At 40.7% G+C, this 13,368-nt stretch overlaps 1 protein-coding gene across 1 annotated transcript in view; it reads right to left on the bottom strand.

Annotated features, from left to right (window-relative positions):
* The window catches only part of TRDN (triadin), a 271,057-nt gene that overhangs the window by 163,127 nt on the left and 94,562 nt on the right, over positions 1–13,368 (bottom strand). Inside the window, exon 12 of the mRNA XM_045010301.1 lies at positions 6,200–6,277. Within this exon, the coding sequence (XP_044866236.1) occupies positions 6,200–6,277 (78 nt within the window). The remainder of the gene's footprint in view (positions 1–6,199; positions 6,278–13,368) is intronic.

A 13,368-nucleotide genomic window follows, 5' to 3' on the forward strand; every position in this document is an offset into this window, starting at 1 on the left:
TATGGCATAATTGTATCTCAAAGAGCAACACATCTTTATCCAAGTAAGTTTTCCCAGTCATGGCGTTTTAACATGGAAGGGGCTGCTAATTACATGTGGCGATTTGGAAAACTAAAAAAAAAAACTAAAAAAAAAAAAAAACCCCACTTATTTGAAATACTTGGTTTGGTTTTGTTAGGTAAATTTTGGTGACTGCTTATTTTTAATGTAGTTTCTCTGTCGTGCTAATTTGAACAAATATAATGTTAAATGATTGAAATCTGCATAATGAAACCCTATGCAAATCTATATGTATTTAAATCCAGTGTTCTAAAATTTAGTAGGTTCTTTCCAATGACTGGTTAATTTTTTCCTCTCATCACTAAAATAAAAGAATTGCAGAAGTGCCTCATTTCATTAGATAAAATGTCAAGGGCTTTCTGAAAGAGTGAAGAGTTAGACTTTTCCTCATCATAGCTAAATCATTAGTGTTTATAGCTAAAACTTGTAATCTAAACCAATCAGCTTATTGCTTTGAAACCTTGTTCATATAATCTCATCATTTTTCTATCTTTACAGTGGATTTAAGGAGTTACTAAAATAACTTGTTTTACATACTCTAAACCCCCAAAATGTACTTTAAAAAATCACATTTATTTAATAAAAGATATTTCTACAGGATATCTAGTTAAAGATTTCTAGATTATTTCCAACAGATTCCTTGTGAAAGGTGGGTTAAAGCATAACACACTGCATTATGGTATTTCCAACAGAGACATCGGTCCATTTTCCTTTCACACTATCTCTTGCCTGGAACATTTAAGATAGAGCTTAGACTCATTTGCTGTCTTCTATGCCACATAATAGAGAGGAAAATATGAACCACTACAAATACGAGCTGATATGAGCACACATTGCATGTAGTATATTGATTTGGAATGATTTCTGTTGTATTTAAAACTGTTGGTTCACTTGCATTAGAATTCACTTGTTTTAAACTTAAAATGATTTCATTGTACAAAAGGGGAAAAAACGATGTACTGTATTATGAAATACCATGTGTCTGAAGGAAAAAAAGGTCACTGATAAATGGTGCCCAGATACCAAGACAGTGACATATACAAGAGAACCACACTGTCATAGGTCTCACCCCTACTCTGATCTTTAGGGTACAGATGTGGGGACCTGCATGGACACTTCTAAGCTTAATTACCAGCTTAGATCTGGTCTCGCTGCCACCATCCAGAATTTCTGAGTACCTGGATCACTCCCTTTCCCCCAAAAAACCTTCCCCTCCCTGGGTAGCCTTCCTTTCTAAAACTTACTACTCTGATAAGAGGCTGGTTCCTTGATCTTTTCCACTCCGGCTGAAACTGAAACTGACTAAACAAAGGAAACTTCCCTCCTTCCTTTTGAAACATCTCGTTCCCCCATTGGTTCCTCTGGTCAGGTGTCAGCTAGGCTAGGTGAACTTCTTAACCCTTTACATGTAAAAGAGGCATTAACCCTTAACTATCTGTTTATGACACACACTTCCATATATCAGGGAAGATTTATCAAAGTTTGTATTGGCTTTACTAATTTAGATACCCTTGGTTATTTCAGCCAGTGTTATATTCATGAACTGAGGCTGTAAACTGGAATTTCTCCTTGAGCCAGTCAGATGCCATATGTCATATACAGCATGTTAGCTAGATGCACATTTCTAACAAAAGCCAATTTTGCCTCCAGCATGAGTTTCAGCATGAGAATCTGATGAGGTTCAACAAAGACAAGTGCAGAGTCCTGCACTTAGGACGGAAGAATCCCATGCACTGCTACAGGCTGGGGACCGACTGGCTAAGCGGCAGTTCTGCCGAAAAGGACCTGGGTATTACAGTGGAGGAGAAGCTGGATAAGAAGGTTAACGGCATATTGGGCTGCATTAGCAGGAGTGTTGCCAGCAGATCAATGGAAGTGATCATTCCCCTCTATTCGGCATTGGTGAGGCCACATCTGGAGTACTGTATCCAGTTTTGGGCCCCCCACTACAGAAATGATGTGGACAAGTTAGAGAGAGTCCAGAGGAGGGCAACAAAAATGATTAGGGGGCTGGGGCACATGACTTCTGAGGAGAGGCTGAGGGAACTGGGATTGTTTAGTCTGCAGAAGAGAAGAATGAGGGGGGATTTGATAGCAGCTTTCAACTACCTGAAAGGGGGTTCCAAAGAGGATGGATCTAGACTGTTCTCAGTGGTACCAGATGACAGAACAAGGAGAAATGGTCTCAAGTTGCAGTGGGGGAGGCCTAGGTTGGATATTAGGAAAAAACTATTTCACTAGGAGGCTGGTGAAGCACTGGAATAGGTTACCTAGGGAGATGGTTGAATCTCCATCCTTAGAGGTTTTAAAGGTCACGTTTGACAAAGCCCTGGCTGGGATGATTTAGTTGGTGTTGGTCCAGCTTTGAGCAGGGGGTTGGACTAGATGACCTCCTGAGGTCTCTTCCAACCCTAATCTTCTATGGGTACGTCCAGACTACCTGCCTTTTCGGCGGGTAGTGATCGATTTCTCGGGGATCGATATATCGCGTCTCATCTAGACGCGATATATCAATCCCCGAACGCACCCCCTTTCGACTCTGGAACTCCACCAGCGTGAACGGCGGTAGTGGAGTCGACGGGGGAGTCACGGACGTCGATCCCGCGCCGTGAGGACCCAAGGTAAATCAATCTGAGATACTTCGACTTCAGCTACGCTATTCACATAGCTGAAGTTGCGTATCTTAGATCGATTTCCCCCCCCCAGTGTAGACCAGCCCTGTGATTCTATGATTCTATGAAATGCAATTTGTGGGAAGAAAACAAAGCAAACTGGTGAGCAGAAACAACAAAACCACACACAGAACAGCAGGGAACTAAACACATGTGGCAGGACTTCTAGTTCTAATGAGGAAAGGAATGCAACAGAGTTAGAGGAAGTGGGCGAGAACACAGAGACAGGAGCATATTAAGGTCAGAGTGAACAGGGCCATGGATAATGAGCCTGTTCAAGCACAACCAGTGCCCCTACTTTCCCTAGATGGCAATACATGGAGATGAGAGCAATGCTTCCAAATTCGTATGAAAATTCTAAAGGCAGATAAAATACAGGATTTAAAAGGGGCTATGTCCCTTCATGCTGTGGCTGAGGAAGCTCCTGAAGTACAAAACACTAGTTGAACTATGTACCTACCAAGACCTTCGTATTTACTTTTTTTTTTTTTAACTCAGTATTGTTATTTTTTGTTCCTCAGTCCTGGTTGCTTCACTGCCTTTGTAAAACTGGCCTGAAACTGGCAATTTCAAAATCCCCCATTGCACTTTGTGGAGTATGATCCAGAATAGCATTAACTTTTTTAAAGAGCCAGCGAAATCAGCAGAGTAATTATTTGGTCTTTCCCTTCCAGACTGGGTGAGCAGCCTGGTCAGTTGCACCCAGAAGTTAATATCGGAGGGAATTGCAAAGCCCACCCTTGAAGAACATATAAAGGTTTGCAATGCCTAACCTTATTTCCCCCACATCTGAGATTTGCAACAACAGTTTAGATTAGAGGTGGCAGTGACAGGTAGGGATGGATGGAATTTAATACATAATAATACTTAGTAATTATCCAAGGTCCACTAAAGAAAGTGGTCAGTCTTTTCTAATGGACACTGGATCTGGAGGAGACAGAGATTTTCAAAATATCAAAATACTTCACAAAGAGGGGTAGCTACGTCCATTTTTTCCGATGAGGTACCTGAAGTACAAAGAGGTTGAGACCAGGGCGAGATCACATAATATGTCAGTGGCAGAACTGGGGACCGTACATAGATATATATACTGACCACCTCAATCGAGGGAATTCATAAACCATATTCCTTTTCATCAACTGTTGGATTGCCCCATGCCCCTCTTCTGGTGCAGTCCTTATCCTAACATTGACATTTCAAGCTCTGAACAATGGCTAATCTATTTCCGGGTATAAACAATAGTTGGATGAGTGGATTCTCAGTCTCTCTGAACCAGTGTGCTCAGGCCTACACTGTGCTCTCTTTCCATCCTGAGAAATTGTGATACATGAAGCAGGGTGGGGGGGATGGGTAGCTTCTTTTTATGGATAGCCAGCCAGCCAGCCAGCCAGCCATAAAATTCCTCTTAGTAGCTGTTCTCTACTTGCTTTACCTTGACAGAAGTATTCCTCTACTTCTACACTTTTTCTTTGTTGCCAACCTGTCTTTAATCCATAGAAGGGCTGTATTCCTGCTAACTGGCTAATAAATTTCCTAATCTGCTTCCTGTGTGCAATTTTATCAGAAGTCCTACATTAAATAAATGATGCACTAATTCTTGTTTATGCCAACAATTTAGTTAACACTTGATTTCAAAGAATTAATTATCATTTGAAAAGGCCTCTCTGATCTTTCCTTATCATATAACACTCATTAGTTGGTTAGTGCTTGTTCAAGTGCTTTGTGCTAGTTATTCTTACTGTCACCTAGGTCAGTGGTTTATTACTCAACTATTTCCCCCCAGCTCCAGAATAAGACTTCATGGACTACAGTCCCCCTGAGCACCAATGCCTCCTTTCTCAAACATAGATGTCATACTGCTGGCAAAATATCAGCTATTTATATCAGACTTTTGTTAGTAGCTCTTCCTTCTTCATTTCCTTCAAAATTCTTGAATGAATACCATTCCGTCCTGGTGACCAGACCTTGAGCCTTAAAAAGAAATTAGTTGTCTGATTCTGTGCATACAATATGTCCCCAATTTGTGTTTGCCAAATGGGTGCCTAATTTGCACTCACTGTTACTGTAATTGCAAGCATAAGTGATCGAATGACACACACAAATGACCAGTGAGACACATAAATGATCATTTCCATGTGCAATCTCAGTAATTGCTCATAATTTTGAAAATCAGGAATTTAATATTAATTTGATACTAGTTCATGTTATACAACAGTTATATTTAAAGATTTCCCTTATCACACAACAAATGGAGCAGTCTTTTTCCATTATGTCTTTTTTCCATTATGGTTAATTGGTGGATAACAGCATTTAGTGCTTAACAAAGTAGGAACCTCCTTTTGCTGATAAGCAGGGTTCAAATGTTTTGCCTCAAGTAGGCAGGACTGCAATCTATTTATATACTATAATGTGTCTCACAATAACCACAGATTTATACTCTTGTCAAACAAGGGAACAGTGTATTTATAGAGAAATATTCATCCAACTTCATTTGGGGCAATGAGATAACCAGTCATCTGACTATTTTTGGCCAATTTTTATGATATTGTAGTTGTTTTAAGTCATGAGGCTTCAGTCCCATCTATTTTTCTCTTACACTGTGAAACTTCTAGATAGTATAAAAGTAAATCCCCTATGAGAGATTATCAGGAAGTGCCATGGTGTGACTGAATGACTGCACAGTATTTTATGAATGCTGTTACGGTCTTGCTGCCTTGTCCATTCTCACATGCTATGTCAGGCAACAGAAGAGAATGACATGGAGTTTACTGGTTTCAGAGGCTTTAGACAATAATTAGAAGGGGAGACAGAGAAATGGTATAGAACCAGAAATGCAAGCTACAGTAATATTTTCAAAGTGATTGAATATAGTCCTATTTTAATAACAGAATTAGTATTACATCAATTACATTATTATTAGGTGAGTAAATTACAAAATGCCATGGCAGAACAATTAAAGATGATCTTTTTTAGGGGGGCTGACTGTTTATCTTTTACTTACTTAGCTGATGTCTAAGTCTGTAAATTTAATAAACAGAGCAAGATATATTGTTTACAACTACAATGAATTATATAGTAACATTCCTAAATAGCAATTGCTGAAATAATAATCCACCATTGTCATTTAATAATAATGATGCTCATTTACATTTATGTAGCACCTTACCTCCTGAAACACCCCAATGCACTTTTTTAGAAATTTAGTCCTAATCCTGCAATCTGATTCAGGCAGGAAGACCCTGGTGCCCTCCCGTAGATCCACTGAAGTCAATGATCCTCCACACAGGTCCCTGGGCAGTCCATGCAGCTCCGATTAGACACAATCAGTCTTAGGTCCCAATCCTGCAAATACTTAATCCCTGGCGTGATTTTGGTATATAGGCTTGATCCTGCTCCATCAAAATCAATGGGAAAGTACACTCAAGACCAGTGAATGAATTGATGATGAAGAAAAGAATCAAACTTGCCTTCAATAGCTAGTGCTGCAGGCTTCTTCCTTGGATTTTGTTCTACAAGTAGATAAGGAGGCACTGTTTCCTTTTGTCCTGAGCATGAAGGGGTACAAGTTAAACAGTGTAGAAAATGAATCAAAACATTATTTTATATTATTTAGCATCTGGGTCTTTAAACACCGTGTTTCCCCTCACAACGTGTATTATTCATAACTTGGGGTATAAGCTGACATTTTAACAGAGTCACTAGCAGACTAATTTCTCTTCCGAACTGTTCCTATCTAAAATATTGCATTTTGCATAAAAACTGTGCATACCCAACCAACATCATTGAAGGAAAAAGCATATCTTAACAAACAATCTATTGAAAGAGACATTCTAAGTCTCTGAGGATGATGTCATTCTAGCTGAGCACAATCCTATATTTTGCAATATTTACAGTTCAATTCTTCTTCATTAGACTAAAAAAACCCCAAAAGATTAATACTTTAATGAAAAGGTCACATATTCAGAACCCTGTGTCTATAGTAAAAGCATATTTTATACAAAACAAACGATCCTCAGTTGTTCTCTCATGTCCACTTGTTATGAAAACTGTTTGAAACACTGTTCGAAAATATTGTGTATTTTATCCTCAAGGACTCACCTTAATTAACCAACATCAGGTTGGTCATGCAGTGTAAACATTATCTAGCTTTTGATCCTTACTGCCTACTGAAAACCTTCGCTAGCTGGTAGGCATAGGACTAAGAGTAAGTCTATTTTATTGTGTGCAGAGAGTGTTCTTTCAAAGCTTTCCTCAAACCTTACTTATTTTCAACAAGCATTAACAACCAAACACAATTTTCCTCCCCTTGTTATTACTTATATTGTATCATTTGTTCTGCAATGTTTGTTTGCAAAATGCTTTTTACCCCATTGTTACTTTTTCCAGGTAAGTATTTCTATAACTGTTTTTATTGTACTAGTTTATAATAATTGTGAAAACCCCTTTGGTTTTCTGTTGTGCAAAATAAATAAATATGTTATAATACTTATATGGGCACATTCGCCTTCAACTAGCACACAAGCAGCCATTCATTGATAAGATGCCCAGCCTTATGGAGCTGTAACCTTAGCACTTCCTTTTGGACAGGGTGTCTCAGGGCATTGCTAATGAACTATAAAGTATGAATGCAGTCCAGCTCAGTAGGGATTAAAAGTTGTTTCTTCTATTAGATACTTGGTGGCCCCTTAGGAAAGATGAATTTTGTGGATTTCCATTCCAGCTCTCACATGACAAACTCACAGCCACTCGTTGCACTAATTGATAGACTCAGAAGAGAAGCCAAGAACTGCATGGGACATGGAGACTTTGGGCTTATTTGCACAGTGCATTAGTGCATGCCAGCTGAGGTGTAAATTCTAGAGTGCACCAGGGTTTTGCGCACTAACTGTCCATGGTGACCCTGATGGTGCGCACTACAAGTTCCCTAAGGCGTGTTGATGTAGTACCATTTCAAAGAGTACTACATCAATGTTCACCAAGGAGCTTTTACTGTGCTAGCAGTCAGTGCATGATATGGTGGTGCACACTAGAATTTACACCCCAGCTGGTGTGCATTGATGCACAAGGTAGACAAGCCCTGAACTACTGCTGTTCAAGATGAAGTCCCCTCCACTGACAAAGTTATGGCATACTGGGAGTGTAGTGTGTATGAGAAAGTTAACCTACTGCTGACCTAAAGGTAAACAGTGGGATACTTGCCCTAGAGTTTTCAAGTCAATGCCTTGCATCAGCACTAAATCCACACTGTTCTTTAAAAAGCTGAAGTTTACAATGATATGCAAATTATTTGTAAACATGCAGTTTAGCTCAGGGGTTCCAAAACTGTGGTAGATGTAACATTAATGGTACATGAATTTAATGTGCCACCAATTCACTTCACATCAATTGTTTTAAAAGGTGGTATATGAACCAATAAGTTTTGAGAATCTCTAATAGCACATCAAATAGCATAAAATGTCACACAGAGCTGCCCAAAATTTAGCAGTAATGCCTGACCCATTAAAACAAATGCTGAAATCTCAGGTTTCATCAAGAATGCTGTAATTTCAGCAAAAAACAACAACAACAACAACAACAACGAGGATTATTAAAGCTCATACATAGAATCACTTTAGTTTCATGTCAGTGAATTAAGGAAGGGCAAATTTTAGGAATTCAGATGTTATCAATAGTTTTCCAAACCCCTGGGGTCTAATAATCAGGCTTGAAATCAAGGTGAAAGCTGAAAGTGTAGAGCAAAGAATAGGAGGGAGAAGGAGAATTCAAATCTTTTCTACTTTCAAAAAGTTTTGGTGCCAGTTTTGGGCTAAAGTTCAAGTTAGTATTCTTTTTTAATTCTAACTAATTTGCCCATCTCTAAGTGGAAAAAAAAAGACAAATTATACAATTAGAACTAACTGCTTTTTGTGAGGGATGATAAAGGGCAGCCACTCAGAATGTTGAGTAGGTTAGTAATTAAGAAGGATAGTCGGTCATTTGGACTGCACTGTGCGCTTTCTGCACTGTAATGGAAAGTACTGCGCGGGAGAGAGTTTTAGCTCCTATCAGTCGATGTACAGGACAGCAGCGGCGGATTTAGAGTTAGTGGGGCCCTGAGCACAGCTTCATTTTCGCCCTCCTCCCCTGGCTCAGGACCCAGCCAAGAAAAGAACATTTTTTCTTATTTCCCCCTGCCCATTTTTCATTCTTTCCCCCGCCTTGATTGGGGGTTGGGGTGCAGGAGAGGGTGCAGGGGTCAGGCTCTGGGAGGGAGTTTGCGTGCAGGGTCTGGGCTTGGGTGTGCAGACTCTGGGAGGAAATTTGGGTGTGGGCTCTGGGCTGGGCACGGGGTTGGGATGTGTGTGGGGGGTGAAGGCTGCAGGCTCTTGGAGGAAGTTTGGGTATGGGGTGTGGGCCCTGGGCTGGGGCAGGAGGTTGGGAGGGGTGAGGGGTGCAGGCTCTGGGAGGAAATTTGGGTGCAGGGTGCGGGCTCTGGGCTGGGGCTGAGGGTTGGCATCCGGTAGAGGTCAGGGGGATGGCACACTCCTCTGGCAGTGGCTCCTTGGAGAGGGGGCGGGGGTCTCTGTGTGCCACTGCCAGCAAGCGCCACCCCCACAGCTCCCATTGGCTGCAGTTCCCAGCCAATGGGAGCTGCAGAGTTGGAGCTTAGGGCAGGGGCAATGTGCAGAGACACCCATCCAGGGGCCGCAGGGATATGCCGGCTGCTTCCGGGAGCGGCACAGAGAGAGGGAGGCAGCAAGGGCAGGGTGCCTCCTTAGTCATGCTGTGCTGCTGCTGGCATGTCTCTGCATGCCCCTGGGGGGAAGGGGCAGCGGGTCTCTGTGTGCTGCCTGGGGCGGGGGCAGTGCATGGAGCCACCTCCCCCCCCCCACCAGCGGCATGCAGAGACATGCCAGCAGCCAGCCGCTTTTGGGAGTGGCGTGGGGCTACTGGCCACGGAATGCAGACAGTCTGCCAGCCTGAGCCCTGCTGTGCTGCTGGCCGGGATTCAGGGGCAGGTTATCAGATGAGATTTGTCCTGCATTTTTGGGGACCCCCTTTCATTGGGGACCCCATGCCACCGCACTGTTTGTTTCATGGTAAATCCTCCTCTGCAGGACAGTCCTATTACTTCACTGTTCCTTGTTTTACCAAAAGTTCTAATGACTCCACCAGTGTTAGTTAGTATAATCCCAATGTTATACCATTTACCACTAATGACTTGTCAAGTTCTTTTTTATAGTTTTACACAAGTTTTAAGCAAATCCGTTATTAAAATTGACCACCTGACCTACGTATGAGGGTGTTTAAAACACCAAAGCTTCAACTCCACAGATCAAAAAGTCTCCCTAAGGCCAGAATGTTTGTTCTGAGCAGGTTTCCATATATCCTGATAAAAAGCTGCTTTAATGTTTCCATGTGATATTAAATGTCTACCTATTCACTTTGATGGGAAGGCAAAGGACAGTAGCCAAATAAATATTTCATCCATTCTTTTGATGAAATATGTTAAAGAGAAATCTAAGTCAAATTCCTTCTTTTCTCTCTCTGTGGCAAGTCATAAAACAGAAATTATTTTGCTACTGCACAGAGAATTCAGAAACAGCAACGCAGAATTGGTCATACCTGATTAGACCATCCAGCCTCCTGATTTCAGCAGTGGCTAGAACTGGACAACAATTTATGCTGTAAATGAGGGGAAGGCGTTTTTTTTTTTAACTGACCACCGGAGGTGATCAGATTACCTCATGAAGAGGCAGAATGTATCAAATCCTTAACAACCATTGCTACTGGTTATACAATTATCTAACCCCTTTTTCAAATGCAGCCACAGCCCTGAATTTGAACTTGGATGGCAGTGAATTTTAAAGGCTGATTAAAAATGTAAGAACATTTTATTTTGTTTTAAATATGTTAACTACTGTATTCATTTCAAAGGAGCCCTTTTTATTCTACTAGGGGAGAGGGCAAAATGGAAGGGTTGGCTAATTTATTTTTTGTATTCAGGGCCTGCTTTTACTAAGAGTCAGACATGCAAGTACATGCACAAAAATGTGTGCACATTTGCGTGCCCAATTTGCAAATGTGCTTATCCTTATCATATCCTGATCTAGTTAGATGGGGAGCTAGCCATTTGTGCACAAATATCTGACTTGTACATAAAATCACAGCTATTGAACTTACATTTCTGCATTTAACTTTTTAAAAAAAATCATTTTCTCAAGGACCAGTTGAAGTTGGTGGAAATCAGAGTAGGGTGAAGGGTTCTAACTTTCTGCATGCAGCAGAGTTCCTGTAATCTCACATAAAATGCACCTATCGAAAACATTGTTATTTAGCAATAACACCAGCCTTCTCCACTGACTGAAAGGAAGAAATACTGCTGCAAATGTAATTAGAGATGTCAAGATGCTGACATGGGTGGATCAGTCAGATTAAGCCGAGTCCTGTATTCTGCAGCTCAAGCACCCTCTTTATCAAAGTTTCTAAAGGTTTTTAAGGTAAAAAAGGGGATAAAAAGATATCTGGTGATTGGATTTATGACTATTTCTAATTTTAAATAGTGAATACAAGATATACTGTAGTTATACTAATTTCCTTAATCTAGGGAACGGCTTTCTAGATGTTTGAAAACATTTCATGTCCACAGCAATAGTGCTGAACTTTACCTCTTATGATAGTAGCAAAATTTGTTTTTGGCCTACCCTGTTCTTGTGTGATGCCAGTCCCTTTCCATCACAGGGGCCTTAGCTGGCACAGAGTGCAGCCTTCAGAAGTACTACTTAATTCAAAATATAATTAACCAAAGAAACCATTCTCCTAAGAACAGGCAACAGCAGACAGCATTGCTGGAGAATCCATCACTCCTGAAAGCTGACACTGGCACCAATAATGCCACAAGTAAAGCAGCACTGAAAAACACCTCTCCTACTCCTGCCCCGCCATCTCTCTCTCACACTCAGACAAATGCTTGGCTGAACAGATGCAACCTTGCAGTATGCCCTACAGGTCACCACATCAGGGCTTTGGCACAAGATCACTTTAAAAGCCTGGTAAAAAGTTTTTAAATATATCTGTGTTTTGCCCATTGGGGATATTTTACATTTACCACTGTGGAAACAGGTGATTCAGTTTAACTAACATAAGCAGTCACCTCGTACCATCACGCATCGTTAGAGCAAAACTCACACCACATGTTTGTCAATGGGTGGAATTAGACATGCTATAGCATGCAGTCTGTGAGAGCAATAAAATCTTGATGGAATCCTGCTGTTCTCACTGGATTTCTAGTTTTGAGATGCAAGTTTTACATGTAAAGTCAGCCTCTCTTTATAAGGCTAGTATTTTCTCCTCGGACATTAGGAGTGTCACTGTTCTGAGGAATGGTTTCTCTGTTCAGCACATGTGTGCATTGGGAAAAGTGACTGAGGCAATTTGGATCAGCCTTAGGAAAGTACAAGCAAGTAGAAGTCTCTAAAAGTGTGTAATTACTTAGAAAAACATATATATCTATAGATTTGGGGGGAGGAGGGGACAGGAGGGAGGGGAGCCAATTAAATAAAATAAGAGGTCCACTGAACAGCCATACTTCTGTTAACAGGCAAGGCTTTAACTGGCACTAAAATTACACTAAAAAGAAAATACAACAGTTTACATCACATTTTTAATGAGTGACCATAATACACCACGAGCTTGATTTTGCACAATGTTGCACGGAATGACAGCACTGTAAAACTGGAGTGATGGGTTAGAGAATGAAGTCCTGTATTTATGGCTGGTTCCTCAGAGATGCTGAGCACATATGACCCCCCTCTTGCAGCCATTAGGAGTCCAATTTTTCAATACCACTCAGGATCAGGCTCTTAATTAAATAGGTAATTGCCCAACATCCAGTGAGCCTCTAATGTAGTATGAGGTCAATGTTTCTGGAGGATAAACACTGTCATAGGCTCAGCAATTATCAGCAGTAATATAATTAATACTTTAAATTTCATAATGTTTCATTGGCTAGCTACCAAACAGAACTATTATGGTGTGTCAAAAGAGTGATTATACATTCAATATCAAATCTAAATGTTCAATATATTCCACTTTAGTTTAAAATTCTTTAAAACACCACACTCAGCTTTGGGACTCTGGGTAGAGTCCAGCAGATATCTTTTACTTAAAGCATGCTACCAAGATTTAAAAAAAAAATGCTAATAAAAATAATATAACAGCCTTGGAAGGTCATCCATCTATTAAGCTAAAAACAAAGGACAGTGGGTTAAGAGTGACGGTATGGAAAAGACGTGTGCAGTTTTGGAAATGTGATATGCTGAATGCTTTTTAGGGGAGAAGAGAGGAGAAAACCTCAGTGATCATCTCCTTTATAGTCACTTCACAGTATACTGGGAGTAGAAAGGAGTAGCAACACGGCCAGCTGCTAGTTTTGATATTGTACAATTTTTGTTTTCAAATATGTTTTTAATGCAAGCATACTGAATTCTATTAAACAGAAATACTTCCTTGGAAACCCCCCCGCCCACCACCACCACCATGCTGCAATCAGTCAACTGGAATCTGAATGGGCATAAGTATCCACCCTCCCACAGATCTCACTTGGCCTTTATGTGCACATCAGATGGTCCAGGTCAATGCACTACCCTTTCACCTA

Source organism: Mauremys mutica, chromosome 3 (assembly GCF_020497125.1).
Source record: "Mauremys mutica isolate MM-2020 ecotype Southern chromosome 3, ASM2049712v1, whole genome shotgun sequence".
In the NCBI taxonomy this organism is placed as follows: Eukaryota; Metazoa; Chordata; order Testudines; family Geoemydidae; genus Mauremys; species Mauremys mutica.